The sequence below is a fragment of the Manacus vitellinus genome, unplaced genomic scaffold, assembly GCF_001715985.3.
Source record: "Manacus vitellinus isolate BGI_N305 unplaced genomic scaffold, ASM171598v3 scaffold_17_pilon, whole genome shotgun sequence".
Lineage (NCBI taxonomy): Eukaryota > Metazoa > Chordata > Aves > Passeriformes > Pipridae > Manacus > Manacus vitellinus.
The window spans coordinates 8,787,891-8,807,025 of NW_021939256.1; the positions used below are offsets into that span (position 1 = coordinate 8,787,891).

At 37.0% G+C, this 19,135-nt stretch overlaps 1 protein-coding gene across 2 annotated transcripts in view; it reads right to left on the reverse strand.

Annotated features, from left to right (window-relative positions):
* The window catches only part of RPRD1A (regulation of nuclear pre-mRNA domain containing 1A), a 43,845-nt gene that overhangs the window by 13,862 nt on the left and 10,848 nt on the right, over positions 1 to 19,135 (reverse strand). The window contains exons 5-7 of one of the 2 annotated variants that reach the window (XM_018070072.2): positions 18,185 to 18,311; positions 17,911 to 18,086; positions 14,582 to 15,032 (exon numbers count right to left, since the gene is read on the reverse strand). In XM_018070072.2, the coding sequence (XP_017925561.1) occupies positions 14,976 to 15,032; positions 17,911 to 18,086; positions 18,185 to 18,311 (360 nt within the window). In that variant the 3' untranslated portion in view covers positions 14,582 to 14,975. Of the gene's footprint in view, positions 1 to 14,581; positions 15,033 to 17,910; positions 18,087 to 18,184; positions 18,312 to 19,135 lie in introns of those variants that run through there. The other variant, XM_018070071.3, reaches the window with a different exon arrangement.

Sequence of the window (19,135 nt, forward strand, 5' to 3'; positions counted from 1 at the left end):
CGGGGATAGAAGTGTTAAGAAAGGTAAAGCTGGAAAGGAGAACAACACAGCAGCAACACATATTCTGATTTACCTGCCCTTCATATGCCCTATGGGAATATCTCCAATGAAAACTCTACTATGCACGAAGCAAGCAAACAACTGCACCTGTTCTACAACCAACAAGGATCAGAATCTAAATTTTCCAACAATGCACATAAATACAAGTTCCATCACTGAAAGAAAGTGCTTATTCTCGAGCTTTAGTATTAAAATATTATGATGAGAAAAATCTGCCTTAGCAAAGTGATACCAATGAAGTCACAAAGCAATTACAACAAAAATTCACAATGTAAAAGTCTCTTAGCAATCAATCAATTTCAGACAGCAAATTTGGCATATGCACATTTTTTACATTCTTTGCCAGATTCCAAATTGCTCAAATTGCGGGTTTTATTTTATAACAAAAACCGTGTAAAAAAGAGGTTGTTAGGGTAGAAATTATGAGCAACCAGAGAAGAAAAAGTCCAGAGAGAAAGAAGAACACAGAACAAGTAAACAACATTAAAAGGAACAAGAAAAGACATTTACAGTTCTTCTCCTGAACTCTTCTTTCCCATTATAAACTATTTTGTTCCCAAAAGCCTACAGCTTGCAATAACCTCAAAAGCCTCTTTCATCCATTCAAGCCACCTATATTTCATTAAAATGATCTTTAAAATCATTATGCTAGTTTATACAGAAGCTCTGAAGAGTATCTGTGGAGTTTTCTGTTTTGTAGGTCTGTATTTCTATCCAGTTGCGGATGAAGGGACTTGGGGAGATCAGGTCAGGAGGCAAACATAATAAGTGTTACTATATTTGCCTCATGATATTTACAAATATCAGCATGAGTAAATCCGCAGACTTGTTATGGGGGGAGGGAAGCAAATAATGTAAAAAAATCTTTTGTTCTTTCAATTTTCATCCAATTTTTAAAAAATGTGTTATTTTGGGATGGAGGGGAACACAGGGAAAAACCATTTGTTTCAAAGCAGAACATTTCAGATATTCCTGATAAAGATTCTAATGAATAAGATTTTTGACTATTCAGTAGGCATCTAAACATAGTTACTCTTCTTCATCAGTTTCTCTACTGTATTTTCTAAACTAGTTATTTGTGTTTCCAGTATTGAAAAAAATAGAATTATACAAAGTAATAAATCACTTAAATTTCCTTTTCTGCTATGTGCTTCTTGCATGTCAGAATGCAAGTCACTTAGATATATTTTCACCAAGTACATTACCCTGGGTTTCTTGTATGACAGACACTCCAATCTTCTCCCTTATTCACACTAAATCTGCTCTCACAAACTTGATACTGCTTTAAATTTGTACCAGAGGTTCTAAAGAAAACCTCAGGCTCTAATGCCATTTGTACAGGCTGAAATAAGAATCTAGAAACTTTTCCTTTGTTTTGCCTTACAGTGTCTCAGGAAAGCAAGGAAGTACATGGGGTTTAGCAGATTCAATGTCCAAACTGCAAAATAATAACATCTGTCTCATTTCACTGGTGAGCTGCTTCAAATTCCTTGAGAAAACAAGACCTGAAGCAGCAACGGAAACTGCACTCTGGCTGCAGCAAAGGGCTTACCATGGTGGCAAAGTGAATTGAACACAAATCCATTATTCACAGCTAGTAGGGCGATTTAAAAACTTTTTTATTAATTGTCTATCCCTAGTTGCTCAGTAAACCGTTAAGGTTGGTCTGTCCATAAGTTCATGCTTCCAGATCTCTTGTAAATGTGATGTTTGAAAGAAAAATAAAAATAAAGTACACCCAGCACCTGACATCTGGGACTTCATCAAGGGAAACAAAGCCAGCAGGTCTGAACCTGCAGCTGAAGTTTGGGTAAGAGCTGGATCGACTGGCTGGCACACCAAAACCCACCTGCCAGGACATGCGGTAGGCTAGAGTAAGTGTACAAAGAACTATATACATTTCCCTTGTGTATATGTTTCCACCCTACTATGAGGTAGAGAGCTTGAGTACTAGGAGCACTTTGCTGTCACTCTGCAGTGCAATCATCATGGAAAAGGGCAATGCTTCCCCCTTGTAGGGATGTGGGGAAACATGACAATGAACACTTACAGTCAATTATGTATGATTTAGCCATGACCTATAATACAATATAAAGACTTGCGCCCAAATTTAAGATACCATCTTAAAGAGTGACTGCACAAGTCACCATGCATTCAAAATTAAAAAAAAAAATAAAATTAAAGAGTTTGCCTTGTAAAGTAAAAGGTGATTTCTATAGTGATACTCTGCAAAAGGCAGCTAGCAAGGCACCACAAGCTGAATGGCTAAGCAGCCCAAACATGTCCCTCAGTGACTCCCAGCCAGCTCTAGCAGGTCTTCAGTAGTGCAATAACATAGCAAGAGGAGCCTCTGATGAAAGGGTAAGTACCTGTTGATGGTGCAGAGAGGACACACCTGTCCCCCTTTTCACAGCTAAAAAGAACAAACTACAAAACCATGCTTTTGTCACTGTTCAGGGAAAGTGACTTGCTCACAGCTACGTTATCAAGAAGAGTTAACAGAACAGCGGTAAATAAAACCAGCAAAAAAACCCTCTCCACAGTCATTCATGTGGAGGAGGAAAGCTGCAACTGTTTATGGCATATTTCATTATGTTGCCAGATCAACTGAAGTTCGGAGGATAAAGTTTATTGTGCGACATGGCAAAAGCTGTGTGACATCACATAAAAGCATGCTACGTGCCCCAGTGTTGGAAGAAACAGCATTGTTAATCACACATGTGCCATGGAGCAGTGAACAACATGCTTTAACAAATAAGTCTGTATGCAGCAGCATACGTCTTCTGCAGAAATTATTTCAAGGAAACTCTGGACCCACAGCATTGTCAGAAGTGCTCAGTATCCCACCCTCCCACAGCAGCACTGACAGCCTGCCTGCTGACCCTCACAACAGTGTCTATGCATGTACCTTTTTCACTAGTAGTTTTGTTTTTACTGGAGCTCTAATGAAATTCAGTATTTTCCAGCACTCTCCTCCTATTGAAGCTTGTGTACTAGCTCATGTGCAGAAAATAAATTTGCTCTAAATCTTAAATCACCTCATACAATTAGGATTTCTTAAATTAGAAAATATATATTTAAATGCAAAGCCTTTATCAATTACATTGAAAGATGCAATTCCGGCATTTATGCTCAGTATTTTATAACTGAAGATCATTAAAACCTACTGTATACATCTCAGTCTTTATCACTTTTGGTATTTTTAAAAGTAGCTTCTATAAACTCTCTTGCTCTTTTAGTTATTACCTAACTGAATGTTAAGCTATTCAGACACCAGAAGACAATGAATACTTCAAACCTGAAGTTCAAGTGATCAATATGATCCTACAGCCCACACAGTTTTACCCTCAGAAGCCTAAACATTATTGCTTGCTGTTTAACAGAAGCACAAGTTAAAACCTATAGCTGCTATTGAGTGTGAACAATTTTTCTGATCATGTTGCATGAAAAAAACATTAATTTTCCACTGACTACTAGTGGTTGTTATCCAAGGATTTGGGGCTAGGATATTTGCCAAGTTGTAAATGAACACATAGAGCGCAGAGGACACAAAAGGACAGCACAGTGACAGGAACCTTCTCTATCATGAACTGTTAGATTTGAAAAAAATTATGCTAATAGTAATTTTGTGTTTTACATATGCATCAACACAATAATTTTCAACTACCTGGCTTGAAAGCAGTTGCATGATCCAGAATTAGTAAAGCCCAATAATATTAGTAAGCCCAATAATAAAGCAGCATCCTTCTAGGACTCAAGGATTAGCACAAAGCATAATAGCTCTACTGGAGTGTGAGCTGGGAAAAAAGGAAGATCTTGGTGTTCCAGAAAACTGGCCTAGATTCTTCACTCTGCACAAAGCAGAAGACACTAATCAGCCAGGAGATAAAAAGAAGTTTCAAGGTGATTCTTTCTAGAAATGCTGAGAATATGGGTACAAAACAGCTGCTGAAGAAAAGCCCAGTACATTTTCAATGACATCAGGATGACTTTCACTTACAGGCACTGCAGCAAGGGAATGCACTGACAATCCATATAAACTATAGGTGAGAAGCTAGCTAGGAAACCAAAAGAGTAGTGGTTTAAATACTGCTTTCTGGAAGATAGCTTTGTCATGTTAAATTTCTTGCTGCTGTGTTCTAAGACAGCACTATTGTACAAGAAATCCAGAAAACTGGGAATTGTTAGTTTTTTGAGAGGAACATATTGTCTGAAAAAGTTCATGCAGGATCCTCAAAACGAAACCAGTGTGTAGTGACCATACTTTCTGCTTTGGGTTTGCACCTGCATCACTGCTTTATTCCACAATCTTTCAGCCTGACAATAAAAATGCTTTGAGATAACCCTGCTGAGCAAGAATGCCTGATTTCTTCCACAGATAAGAATATTATGAATAAGGACCTTAGCTATCTTCAGATAAGCTAAGCACAGTAATCATGTTATGGCATATTAATAGGTATACATGCAGACGGAATTTAATTCTCTGTACAGAGGTTGCATCTAATATCATCCTACGCCAAACAATGAGTTTCTGTACAGGAAATGGCACTCAATTCAACTACATGACCTGTGACAGCAAGCACAAAAAATGCCTGGCTTTCAAGATGGCATACTAAATTGTTTTGCTTAAACAGTCAGTGTATGCATTACTAATTAGAGTGGTACAGCTTCTAGATTTTAATCATCTAAAACTAAAGATTTTTTAATGTACTAGTGGTTTAAAACACAACAGCAGCAACAAAAATCGCCACCACCTAGCTTTCCTGGGGCAGAAGACAGAAAGTGAGGAAAGAGGAAACCATGATCTACTGGTACCCATGCAGTATCTCTCACTTACATTAGTCATTATGGAATCATCGTACATGAGTAAGACTGAAAAGCTATGGCTGGAAGCTACCCATGGAGTTTCAGTTCAAAAAAGCCCCTGATTTTCTCTGGATGCCAAATACTCCAAAATAAAGTTGATGATGGCACAGCTCGCCAAGTTTACCTATTAAATACGCTGACCTTATAAACGAGCTAGCACCTTTTGTACATGGTTCACTATGGATGGTTCTGATGGATGTCAATTATCTCCCTCAGAAAACAGGTACCTTAAGATGGGAAATTTTATGATGTTTCTAGAACAGATCTAGAAATTAACTTGGCTTCACCTTGACACTCTAAAATCTTGGGCAATGAAGAGCACCAGATTCAACTTTCACTGTTGCGTCTGGATATGTAGGATAGCAAAGACAAAGTGGAGGGAGGCAAAGAAGGAGGTTCTGTACACATGCAACATTCTCAGTGCTCTCTTAGTGACCATGGTTTGAGGAGAATGCAGAATAAGTGATAGGGCAGAAAAGAAGAAATAAAGTGATGGTCATTACAAAAAGCAAATATGGATGTGATGCAGAAAATGTGATTTCTTATCTAATGCTCTTGTAGAATCATTCCTCCTACTCTATGGTAGCCATTAGCAACCTAGAAATAAATTACATCAAAACTTTTTGTGTCTGAAACACTGCCAAATGTATCACTTGGGGGAGTTATACCATCTGCTGTCTCCTGCTTTCTACTGCACCCAAGATCAAAGGGCTCACATTTACTGAGAACACAACAGTTCTGAGGCTTGTCTTTAAAGAAGTTATAAGGAGCTCAGTGCTCCACATAAAATCTGAGAACTGTTCACAGGCATAAATAACTGTGGTACAAACAAACAATGATGTCCCTCTACCCCCCTTGCTGGCCAATGAACTAAGTATTTGGGTTGGAGTAAAATGAACCTTTGATACTGACTGAAGAGAAACAAAGGAAGAAAAACATAATTAAGAACAGAAAGGGGTCATGAAAACCAAGTATTTGAGGAAATAGAGCAAAATAAGCATTTACTTGATGTCTACGACCACAGTCAGATGTAAATCTTGATTCTCCAGCCCTCTCCACATTATGTTATGGTCAACATTCTACTTTCAGAATTCACTTCAAAGGAAAAGTCTTTTGAAGGGTCGAACTCAAAAGTTCAGTGCTTATCTCCAACTTTCAATTCTGTGTTTTTCAAAACTTGACCCTCTGTCTTGCAATGTAATAACTAACAAAGCAGCTACTACATGTTTTCTACCCCAAATTCTGATGCAGCAGAGCTTTAAAACTGCTGCATGTGCTAACTGTAAAACAAATTCTCCCCATCTGGTTTATGAGACCTCAAAGATGGAGCAGCATAAAAATGTCTGGTTTGGATGAATGGGGATGAGGGAAAATATCTCACCAAAACACAAAGGGAAATGTCTAACTTACAGGAAGATCTAAGGCTTAATTTTACAGTGATTTCTATCTATTTGTTAACACCAGCCTATACTGAAATCAGAGACTCACAGAACAGTTTCAAATACTGCAGGATTTGTGCTAAATCACAAAATACTGATTTAATATCCCAGCCCCCTGGTGCACAGCTACTGTAACTTCAACAATTATTTTAGGAAGTATGTGGCATTTTTCCTAAGCTTCCTCTCTCACTCCCAGTTAAAAATTATGTGTATGCTGTGGAAAACAGAGCCAACTATGGAGAAAGTCTCCCTTTCACACTGAGAAATGAGCCTGATTCAGTGAGATAAGGCTTGGGGCCAGATAATCCTCTTAACAATACTTTATTTCATCAGAGTCCTTCTTTCCTCCACTAACTAAGTTGTAACATACTTGTCTGCCTAAAAAGTCACAGTACATTCTTCTCCTACCTATGCCCCTCAAAAATACTGTTCTCATTGACTTAAAAAAAAGTGATATTTTCAGTTTGGTAGTGTCGAAGTGTGGAAAAACAAGTAACTAAAATTCTTTTTTGACACTTGGACAACAAAGTGTTTCAAATGTTTCCATTTAAATATGTACTATTTCATTTCAAATACTGAAGCTCTTCTTCAATTTCAAAAAGTTGTAACAGCAGATTTTTCTTCTTTTTCTTGATGAAAGGGTGTACTTTATTTGATAACTATGTGTAGGGTTTTTTTTTTTAATCAATTGGAATTCATAATATATTTCTAAATTACTAATCCAGTGAGAATTTAGAAACTGCTGTGAGGTCAATTTCACAGACAAAGAAAATTAAACAAAGGTGCTTCTGTGAAAAGCAAAGAATTTAATACTGAATCAGGTAAGAAAGTAAAACAGCTAGTGATATTGGAGAGAACACCTAAAAACACTGGCACTTGAGACTACTTTCAGAGAAATACTGTTTCAATTCTATTATCACATGCAAATATTTTACACCCACAGTAGTACATTTATTCAAGATGAGGCACCACAGTGGTACAAGAGTGTTCCATAAGTAATGACGCTATTTGACTCCTCTAAATCAAGAGCCAAATGTCCTAACTGCATCCCAGTTAGCCTAATTCTCCACCCCAGAGTAACTCCCACCCAGTCTGCCCTCTCCAACTCTCCCCTTTCCATCTCAGTATCCCTTGACCTCTTCTACACCGCCCAACTATTGTCGCGGCAAAGAGCAGTGGAGGTTATGGCTCAGGATAGCAGACTCAGGGGAGAAGAGCTGCTGAAGCATTCCTTTATGCCCCTCTGCTATTTACGCATTCACAGAAGTAATTTCATCAAACTTTCAAGAACAACTGTTTCCCTGTCAAATGAAAGAACTGATACAACTGGCAGCATAACTGCAACAGTCAAGTATCACAGGAAATCGGACAGTACCTGTAAGCCTTATATAAGAGCAATTCACTCCCCTCGTCTGCCAATCGCTGCCAGCACTACCTAAGAAATATTAGAAAAATGTTTTACACTCTCTAATCTGATAAAAAGTCAACTTAATGCACTTTTTTATCTCAGAGATACATCTTCACACTATATAAATAAAAGTAAAAATTCCAAGACAACATAGAGCTCATTTACGAGATTTATACATCATCCTGTGTTGTTTCCCAGTATTCTGTTTCTCCTTATTTCCTTCAGTTTTAGTCCATAGCATTGCAGACTTTGGCAGTGGAAAAACTTCACCAACTCCAAACTAGAACAACAGAATATTCTTTTACTTTTGGCAGAACTGAAAAACACTACAACTGCTTCAGCCTGAATGCAGAAGTAAATGTACTCTGGCTGTTTCTTTGGTTTAGACTAAAACTCTAAGGCAAGTGTAAGGACCACTTTACACACTTATCAGGTGGTGCTGAGCACTCTTGTGACAAAAAGCTTCCATTTCTTCCCAGCTAAGAAATTAATTCTCAGCAAGCAAAACAGATGTGGAATACAGTGTTTCCTCACTGCTGCTAAAACAGCTCTCCCAATTGCTCTTACTGTTCCATTACACCCCCTCAGAATAACTAATCCATACAGCTTCAAAATGAGAGCTGGTGTTTCCACATTGTCCTCAACCGTGTTTTAATCCATAGTTCCAAGCTGTTCTCCCTGCTTTGCAGACACATATACCATACCCTGCTCAGTCAGGGAAATCTAGGTATGAAGAAAATAATCCAGCTTCTAAAAAAACCACATTTTGAAATAAGATGCTAGGAAGAAAAAAAAAAAAAACCAAACAGCAGGCATGTGTCTAAACATATACATGAACATAAATCTCAGCTTCCAATCAGTGAAAGAATAAACACTTCTGCCAGGTACCTGCAGCACTGTGTGAAAGTTCTGGAGTGACCCTACTCCTCTTTCCCCCTCAGCATTTTGATTCAGAGTACACACATTGTGTGTTTCAGTATGGAAGCAAGCCTACCAGATTGGTTTCTTTAGGAAAAAGGGCTATCATTTCTTCTTGGAGATGAATCTTCAGAATAAGGCCAGTATTAACTGAACTACAGCTGCTACTAGATGAAAGGAAACACTACTCAAAATCCTGTTTTTAACCAGCAAGCTATAACAGAAAGATAAAGAGTTTTTACAAACTGGATTTATCAGCACAGCCCAGCTAAGAATTATGTTCCCTAACAGTTTTCATCTCTTCTCAGCTGGGGCTCTTGACCTACCGCTCCATGAAGTGGACTACTATTCTTTAAGCTTTTCAGGAATGACGAGTAGTTGATTGAAAAAAAAAAAAAACGGGCTGGATTTTATTTTTTGAAGTAAGCTCCCCAGGTTTACTATGCTGACTAAGACATTGGTTTAACTGTGATGCTTTTGATCTGTAAAATTCAGTTTCACTGAGTCCTACTGAAGAGTATTTCTGCCCTCTACATTCATAGCCTTAGCTGAAGAGATGGAATTTGTCTGCAACAGTCACAATAAACCCTGTGACTAGTTCAGGAGGACCATTACATAAGATCATAATGAATTTAAATTATGAAAACAGAATTGCTTGGGTGCTTGATTAAAGAAACTCAACTATGAACTTCATTTTGATTCACATGAACTCAAATCATTTTGACAACAAAATTACTAACACTAAAAATTATTCTTATGTCATGTAAGATTCATATGAATTCTTGAGTGTTCTTATTTCTTATTTTCTTATATTTTATTCAAAGTTGATGGACTCAATAATAGGCAAATTTCAATTCAAGCTCTGGATTTAAAAAAAAAAACAAATAAAAAAAAAACCAAGAAACCCCACCAAATAAACAAACAGAACCACATGGAAAGTGCACTACCCTTACATACTACAAAATGCTAACATATTCCAAAATAGGAATATTTCACCCATAATACATTTTTTCTAAATGCAGAGAGGTTTTTGTCATATCACCTATACTTACTAATTAGTTTGCATCAGTTTTTTTACTTTCCCCTATGCTGACACTGAAACACAACTGATAACAATATGTAATTTATTATTTCATTAACAAGATCTGAAAATACTTGCCACCTCAAATGATTACTTAAGCTGATGAATTATTTTCCTAGGCAGATATGAGGACAGAGGTAAATACAAGCACTCTGCTCAAGATCTACAGTAAGCACACTGGATGCACATTTTCTTTAAATGCCATCTCACAGCTAGTTGCTGTCCACCTGAACACTGTTTCCTTCTATCCACAAAAGCATGAGTGTTTTTATGTTCTACATCAGATTTCACATAAATCACTTGTTCTGTATAACACTACAGTGGTTTTAACTGAAAACATCAGAAGTCTGTCAGTGAGACAGAATGAAATTTGCTTTGTGTTGTTTCATTATGGCTGAGAGGAAAAGCAAGCTGATGTTCTAGTCATTTCTCTTCTTTCTGCTGCCGGAAATTCCTGGAAGCAATTTTCATCAGCTCTTCCAACCTACCAGGCAAATCATTATCAGAAACGCAGCAAAAAAAAAAAATCTAAGTACTTGTAGAGGGCATAGTAAAGTGCAACTTGAGCATGGTGCTTCAACTTCATGTAGAAGCTCGTTAAACAAAAAAAAACATATTAAAGTTTCTAGATCTTAACGATGGCAGAAAAAATTTCCAATTGTAACTTTTGGGTATCAGCCTAACAGCACAGGCCTTAATTAGGACACTATTTAAAGAGAACATTAAGTTCTCTTTTGAGTCACAGCTTTTGAGTCAGACACACTTATCTTCAAATACACATAGGCTTATTTTCCCATTAAATGAAACTATCAGGAGACATTAGCTAAAGCAACAGATTTTCATTCAGTTTGTTTACACAAGTCATCTCCAATTGTGGGGTAGAGCTTTTTAATACATTCCCTTCCCTCTTCCTTTCCATCCATAACATTCTTTTTCGAAACTAGACTACAGATGTTTCCTTTGTAACTCCTGAGAGAGAAAGCCCAGTGTTTAGTCTTTGTAGTTACTACCTTTCACCCCAGTGTGGTCTTATGTTACTATCTAGAGTTCACAGCTGCTTTAACAAATAATTCCAAAAGCAAGTTTCTAGCTGTGGGAGGGATACAGGTAGGGTTTACAGTTCTGCTAACTTCGTATTCACAACACAGATGAAAAAAAACTATTACAATTTAATAAGTCTAGCAACACAAACATCAGAATTTTAAAATGCTGTAAACAGTAACAGTATTACTGCAGGAAATTAAGGCTTGCAGAAAAGGTGTAGTCTTAACTTGAAAGACCTCACTGCTACTACCAACACAAACAGGCACTACGGTTTCAGTATTTCTTATATCCATTTCTTACATCCAGGTTTTCTTTTTCTTCCAGCAAACACCTGATCAAAGCAAAGGAAACATCTGCTGCAGGAAGCACCACACAGTCACTTGCCAATCTATAGCTGTCCTTCAAAAAATTTAGGAAGTTCTAGACATAACACTGATTATTTCCTTTTCAATTTCCCAACATCTCAGATGTTTGCACAAGGTTTTACATACCTGCAAAACTTGTTCTTCTGAGGGTGACACAAACAGATCCATTCATTTTGGTTAATAGTATGAAGTTTTTGGCTGGCAGTAGCCAGGAGCATTCTGTCTAAAAGCCTTGCAAACAACAGCAAGTGCTACTTAGGTAAGACCAGTATCTTCTCTCTGTATTTTTATAATGAGGAATTCAAAAGGCACCTCAAGGGTATTAAAGTACCTGGTACCTTGTGGTATCTTGTATTTTTTTTTCCCCTTTCAAATAAAAAGTAATGGGTAAGCTGCAGAGTGAAAATTAAAAACCCCCATCCTTCACAAATAATAAGGGTGAAATTGCTAAAAAAAAAAAAAAATTGTAACATTTTTATTACCCCTTTTTAAAACCAGAGCATGTTCAAGGTGACAAGCAATGTTTAAAATGTGATGAACTGAAGCAAATATTATCCTTACTTCACAAGGATAAGCAAAGTATAACCTACAACCTGCCTTAGTAAAGCCAGGATTTATATTCAAATATCTGGCAAGTCAATTTAAAATGTGGAAGTCTTCAAGTGTTTCTGCTGTTCTGAATTGATCTGTGATATCTAATACTCTTTCAGGTACTGAAAACTGAGTAACTATGCACCATGGTATCTGAGCCTGCAACTGTTAAGGCACTATATGAAAAAGGTATATTTATTACTCAAGTACATACAGGTTATAAGCTTGCTACGAGAAATGGGTCAAATAAGCATTATGCTCATAAAATGCGTACAACACAGGGCAATAAAATGCACTGACCACTTGACTTTGCTTTGCTGTGTTTGACCTCCAGGCTGCTGTTCTCCATTCTAGTCCTGCAAATTACTGCTACAAAACTCTACAACTGTATCTCCAGCCACTGAAAAAAGTGCTCATGGAAACAAAGCAACCACATTTAAAAGATACACTATCTACCTGTAGAAATGCTTTGCAAGCCTACTTCTATTGCAGAAAAGAGACCCAACCCAGGTCTTATTTTATATATTCCATTTTGTACAGGGTAGGATAGGGAGAGCTAGGATGAAAAGAATTCATTGATTAGAGATCCTTAGCCTATATTTCCTTCCTGATTGTTAAGAGCTACATACATTTCTCTGAAAAACAATACAAGTTACTTGAAACTGGGCCACAACAGAAGGAAAGTACTTATGGTGAAGGTCTCCTCCCTTTATTATAAAAAGGTCTACAGTCACGTTCCCCTCAGCACAAGAATATCTGAATTGACTCAAACACCTCTTTGTGTAGAAGTCATAATCCACAAACTGGAAGCACTGCCAACTCAGCTTCAATTTTTGAAGCTGCAATCCTGAACAGAAATTAATGATTCATGTCAAGAGATCACACAACATGTTGTTTGGTACCATTATTTCCGTTGCCAAGCATGTATCAGAAGATCTTAAATATTCAAAAGTCCTCATGAGTATAGATGAGCCTTACTGCCCAATTCCTGCTACCTCCAAGCTACAAGTTCTGTAATGGTTGCATTGTTGGCAGCTCAGCTTTAACTCAAGATTAACTTGAGTTACTGTGCTGCTGCCACATTTATGGAGTTGGAGATCACCTACAATACTGCAAACTCTATCCCCTAACAAAGGGCAGTGTAGCACTCATGCTACAAATCAATTTTTGACTTCAACCAAAGCTCAGCAGAACACTTTAGCTGCTCAGCTGCAAGGTTATGAAGAAATGAATTATTTGCAGTGGACTTGAAAAGTAGGAAGCATGATGGAATATATTACCCTAAGTAATCTGTCACTGAACGAAAAGAGCTGACTTACAAAGGTTCTAGTGAAGTACAAGCGGTAAAAAGAAAAAAAAATAGCAAGGAAAGCACTACACCCTGTGATTACATTAAAGCCATGCTGGAGGGCAACAGCAGACAATAGTACCAATCCAGTCTTGTATTGTGAAACAAAACCTAAGGACAAGAGGCCTGTTATACCACTGCCATCCCTGAACTGTTTACTTAACATTTTTGCCTACACTTGGAACCATTAATTGTGAACCAAGCAGGAAAAAAAAAAAAAAGGCCTTTGAGTCCACAGTTACAGACAAGGGTGAATAACTTTTTGCTGTTTACCTTTAAAAATCCATGACAAAACCTTCAGGAAGACAAGTCAAACTATACTGAGCCATAAAGCTCAATCATATAATAAAAGTGTACTGAACATATAGTATTCTCTCAACATGCCAAGAAACCACACTTATAACCAGATGTGTGAGTGTAAGAATATGAATATTGTCTATATAGCTGTAGAAAATCAGGAATGCAAGACAGTGACATCGTCAATAAAAGTGTCTTAATTAAATGCAAGCTGCTAAAACACGGTAGTGGTTTTACTTCCCAGAGTAGTATTTCCTTCATAAAAATTTGGATCTAGTGACAACATATTCCCCAATTTTAAGTGGTAAGTTGACAGAAACAGTATGTGAGAAACTGGGTCATCCAGTATACACTAAGTGTAGTAATGCTTCATTTTTCTGTAATGTCAAAATGAGTGTGAGAGGCTGTCTTGTTTTTCTAGAAAAAGGTTGCATGATCCCCTACTCACACTTGTTAATACGTCATGTAAGATTTCAGACTATCAGATCCTTTATTTGAAACGTAGTAAGAGACTATTTACTCTGTAATCAACCTGTGGAAGAGGTAAAAGCAAAGCAACATGAGAGAACAGTAAATCAAATACTTCTCTCGTTCATTTCATTTTTAAGGCCATGTTAACCTCAGAATGTGTACAGGACAGTCTTATCAAAAGGACATGAACACACCTGGGTATCAATTTATGTATACCCAATTCTCTGTTCCTGTATAACATAAAAAGCTCCTTTTATCAGCCTTCAGTGAGACCAAGAAACCAACCAACACTTCTGTTCAAAAAGTAGGGGATAGGCAGGGAGTTAGGACGGGTATACGAAAAGGAAGCAAAGTGGGAACAATCAACCCAAACAGCAGAAAACTTGAAATGGTATTAGCACTCAAAGTTTTCATAAAGAAATGGTTCCATAAAATTATTTCTGCAAAAATTTCCATTTTCTCTAATCGACAGAATCATATCTAGCTAGAAATCCTAGACAGAGCTACAGTACTCTGAACCTTAAATATTTATACTAATCTAAAACTTACAAAAGTGAAGAGAAAATACTCTTTAGGATGATGTGAAATTTGAGGGAGGTTCCAAAAGGGCATAAGTGCAATTATAAAACACACATTCTCTGCTACCTAATAAAGTTTTTTATTGTGCTTGTGAAGGACAAGCCCTACATTCATCACTTCTCATTTCTGATCATGTAAACCCAATAGCTAGAGTGTAAGTGAAAGCCTGAAAAAGTCTTGTTTTCACAGTTCTCTCCTTTTGGTAATGGCAGCTTCAATGCAAGTGACCCCCGAACTTCTCCATTGCAAATTTCGAATGATTTTATCAAAAGGACCTGGGAGTTTTAAGAACAATCACGTGACAGATTTAGTCTTCAAGAAAAAGGAATGACACTGGATAAATATTTATCCATCTCAGGCATAAACTCAGTAATGTTTGTGAGAATATAGATGAAAATAGCAGAGGTTTGGTATGACTAGTTACAGAAATCCTCCTCTTCAAGTTTTCAAAAACAACAGACAATACAAGATTTTGATTCTTAAATTTATTTTTAGCAGGATGTGTGTACTAATGGATGGTGACATCATTAGAAGATAGGTCCATGTCCACCACCTGCAACAGAAGCTAGAAAGACGTTAAAGAAAACAATTTAAGAGTTAAAAATGACACTACTTACCCCAAACATACTTAGGAAAGTCACCTACTAAGCAGTACTGTTAGCTTTTGATGCAGACATGGTATTATTTATTTGTTACCAAAATCTCCTTTCAAGATTTAATGCATACATTACCTTGATTTTTATGTGAATCATGCGCTTCTGCTTCAGAAATAACAATTAGAGAAACTCTCATTCTTAAAAAAACTACTCATAGAAAGATTGGTTATTCAAAATTACTTACCTGTAAATTGTCTTTAGAAGATAAAAGATCTGCAAATTTAGGTCTAATGGTCCCATCTAAACTTGAAAGCTAATGAGAATTCTCTGGAAATTCAAATTCTATTGCTGTTAAACCAGGTCAACAGCAAGTAACATTTCTAGATTCAACCAAGAATACATCCACTTGTTTCTTGCCATACCTGAGTGTTTAACAAATCAGTAAGCTAGGGTCTCAGCATTATACTCACAGATTGGTGATACTAATTCAGGAAGAAATGAAGACTTGATATGTTACGACCCAGAGACCATGTTATACTAAGAAAAATGTCAATAGCCAGAAGTCTAACAAAAGAAACAATCTTGTCTAGAACAAATTAATTTCATCAGAAATCACACTTGAGCAGCAAAACCTAGGAACACAGTTCAGGGAAATACATTCTCAAAGAATTAGGTGACGGGCCCCTTTCCCAGTGCTATTTCAAATGTGAAGCCAAGAAGTAAGGCTCAATTTAAGGTATGGAATTTCCCAAGACAGTAAAGACAGAGTCCTTGCTTCATCTCCATTTCTTAGGAACTAAAAACAATCACAGAAGCTAAGTCAGGAGGCCCTGCAGACAGTATCATGAAAACATCCTGATCTTAACATTTCAAAACATCAAAATGTTTATCAGCCTCCACTTCTCAAACCAAAAAGCACTAATGGTAGTGAGCATGAGGTCACTTCATTTATCTTAACACTAGCTTAGAAACTTCATTGTAAGGTTGCTGTTCTTAACGATCTCTTGGCTCATCAGCCTTTATTAGTAACCTGGGTTGACACCATCTCGGCTCACAGTTCTTTATTAGTAATTCACATGTATACCACACTGATCAGCCTAAAAACATTCTTACAGTATCCTTCAACATCCCAGGACTTCATCTGTTTAAAACAGACTGCTACAGCTACTGAAGAATGTCTCCCACTTTTTAAAGAAAGACCTCAAACTACTCCAAAATGGAACTGTGCTGTATTAGAATGCAATTCTTTAGCAGTTTAAATAATTCAGCCAAGAAACCTGGTTTTAAGGACTATGACAGCCCAGTAATACGCAACTCCTGTCTCTTACAATTATGAATTCTCTGATCTAGTAATACTGGGAAATTAAACTGGTTTATATTTGATGAAAACAATGAACAAGGGCAGAATCTGCTCACAGTTGCACTACCATTTGTGATTTCTTTTTAATTGAGCTCTCTTGTTTTCACAGAATTATAAATCTGTCTGAAACACCAAGTCACTGCCTTTTGAGCAACTCACTATCCCAGTGGTCTACTATACCTAAACAGGGAATAATTGCTGGTACTGAGCTACAAAAACAAGTCAGTGTCTCTAGACAATCAGTCCTTCACTGAAATTGGGTATTTGTCCTTCAAACCCACTACACACAGTCAGAGGGGAGGTAGGGCATGTGATGAAAAGCTTAAGGCTTCCTGTTCTTTAATCTTCCAGGTTCCATTATCCAGTTGGGTCAGTTGCTATTGCAATCAGAACTACTGTGATACCATCTATCTTACATGAAGTTGGTTGATATTCTTCCCACAGGATAAACACACACAGTAAAGTTGACAGGAAGAACCTTCATCAATTGCTTTTCTGTGAGGCATAGAGGAAAGTAAGTAAGTCAGGAAATAAGAGTGGGAATGATACAACTGATCTGAATGATGACTTCAAATACATTGTGAACAGCATTTTCCTGAACAAAGGCAATACAAAATCTGAACTCAAGTTATAAAAAGATAAAAAAAACCCATTAAGCAAAGAAAATGTTCCTGACAGGCCTGTATGACGAAACCTCAAGAGTAATTAATTTGGGCACCATATATGCATATGCTACAGTTACAGGGCACTGCAATTGTTTAGATATCTCCTCTTGAAAAATGATACAGCTTCAGTTCTATGACTGTAGTACTCAAGTTAGCCCAGGTAAGCAATTGACATAAAATTATGGACATATTCTAAATATGTGGGATGTTCAACAGGAGGCTTTACAGTATTACATAGTAGGAAAGGAAAACAGATGACTGGGAATAGCAAAGAATAGAATAACTTAGCAGCTCATTATGAGCATGATCCCCTGACTCTGCATCCTTCTTTTATTGTGATCTGTCTGGTCCTAATGGTGTTAGTGCTGCTAACCAGCTGTATTAGAGGCTGTAGAGGCTAAAACTCCATTTTACTAGGTTTAATGGATGCTTGAGTCTGGTTAAAAAGTTGTGCTGAAACCAATGATTAAATTCTTATCCTTTAGCAAATACATAACTAAGACTTACAACAGTGAATGAAAGGAGTATGAAAAAAAATTGTGAGAAATTACGTTTGTAACACTCAGGGTAAGAGTTTTTATCTGCACTACTAAAACTAAGTCTGTACATATAACAAAGACTGAATAGCTAAAAAACCAAAGAGCTGGTTTAACAGGTTTAGAACACTGGAATCAAACAAAATGTTAATAATGTGCTGGAAGCAAAGATGTAAGAGCGGCAATTAAATATTTATCTTTGGAGATACCAGTTTTTTAGGCCAACTAAAAACATTTGCAAGAACAAGCTTTAGTGAAGAATGGACTAAAACAAAACATTACGCACTTCCAGCTTATGTTCTTTCTCTGCAAGGAATTCTTTTTGACATCGGAGAAAGTCTGATAACATTCGAGTCAGCTGTTTTCTATCATCTATTTCAGCTGCCAACCTGCCATTGTAATCCGCCAGCAACATACATGCATCATCTACCATTTTGGAAAGTTGCTCTCCAGATTCCTTATCTAAAAAGCAAGCAGAGAAAAACAAGTAAAGCGTGATTTCATCACACATCGTTAGGTTCTCAGAACAGCATTTTGGTTACTGGGTCCCCAACCCTCACCTGTTATTCTGTCTAACAGGGACACATCTTGGACCTCTATAGGCAGCGAGGCTATTCTCTGATGAACTGCTGCATCCCCAGAGGCAGCATTTTCTAGTTCTTGTAATGCTCTAATGAGATCTGTGGTCTGAAAAAAGCATGTAAGATGGAGAACTACTTTAAGTAAACAGATCCTAGAACAAAACAGTATCTTACAATAAGCTTTGGAATTGATTTGATGGTAATTTCAACAGCATTTGCAGCATCAGCTTTTAGATGGAGAACAAAACCAAACCTTTCATTCTCAGGACAATATTGCAGCGTTCCCAGTTTTAAAGGTCACCTTCCTCCAACAGATTTTTTTCATTTAAATTCTTGGTATATAAGGATTACTTATACATCTTTTATTTTTGACAGCGAATATTTTACAATACCTTTCATTTTACTATAGATTTTTAACATTATCTTTCGTGTCATTTTGCTTCACTATTGCATCAGACTAGATCAGTGTGCTTCTTTTGAAAGTAGAGCTCATGTGATTATTTGAGGACAGTCGTTCCTGACCATAACAAAAAGCCTTTTGAGATAGGGCAATACCATAATAAAAAACCCGTACGAATTAGGAAAGCTATAACAGTGCAAGGTAGACAATTTTTCCCAACCATCATGATTGCAACTCTGAGAAATATTTTACTGATAAATCCATAACAATCTTACTCTAACACATGGGTTACTCATTACTACCGTGGAAACTGAATGAGAACCCAAAACACTGTAGAAACTGCTGCTGAAATCCTGATGTGAGCAAAGCTGGACATACAGTTAATACATTCAGGTTTAGTGTCAAATGACTAAAGTTACAATATACATGTAACCTGAAATACTGTGAAAAGTTTTTGCACAGAAACAGTACCTCATTAAAAAGAAAAACAGAGATCATTCAAAAACAGGAGTAACTGAAAAATTCTGCAT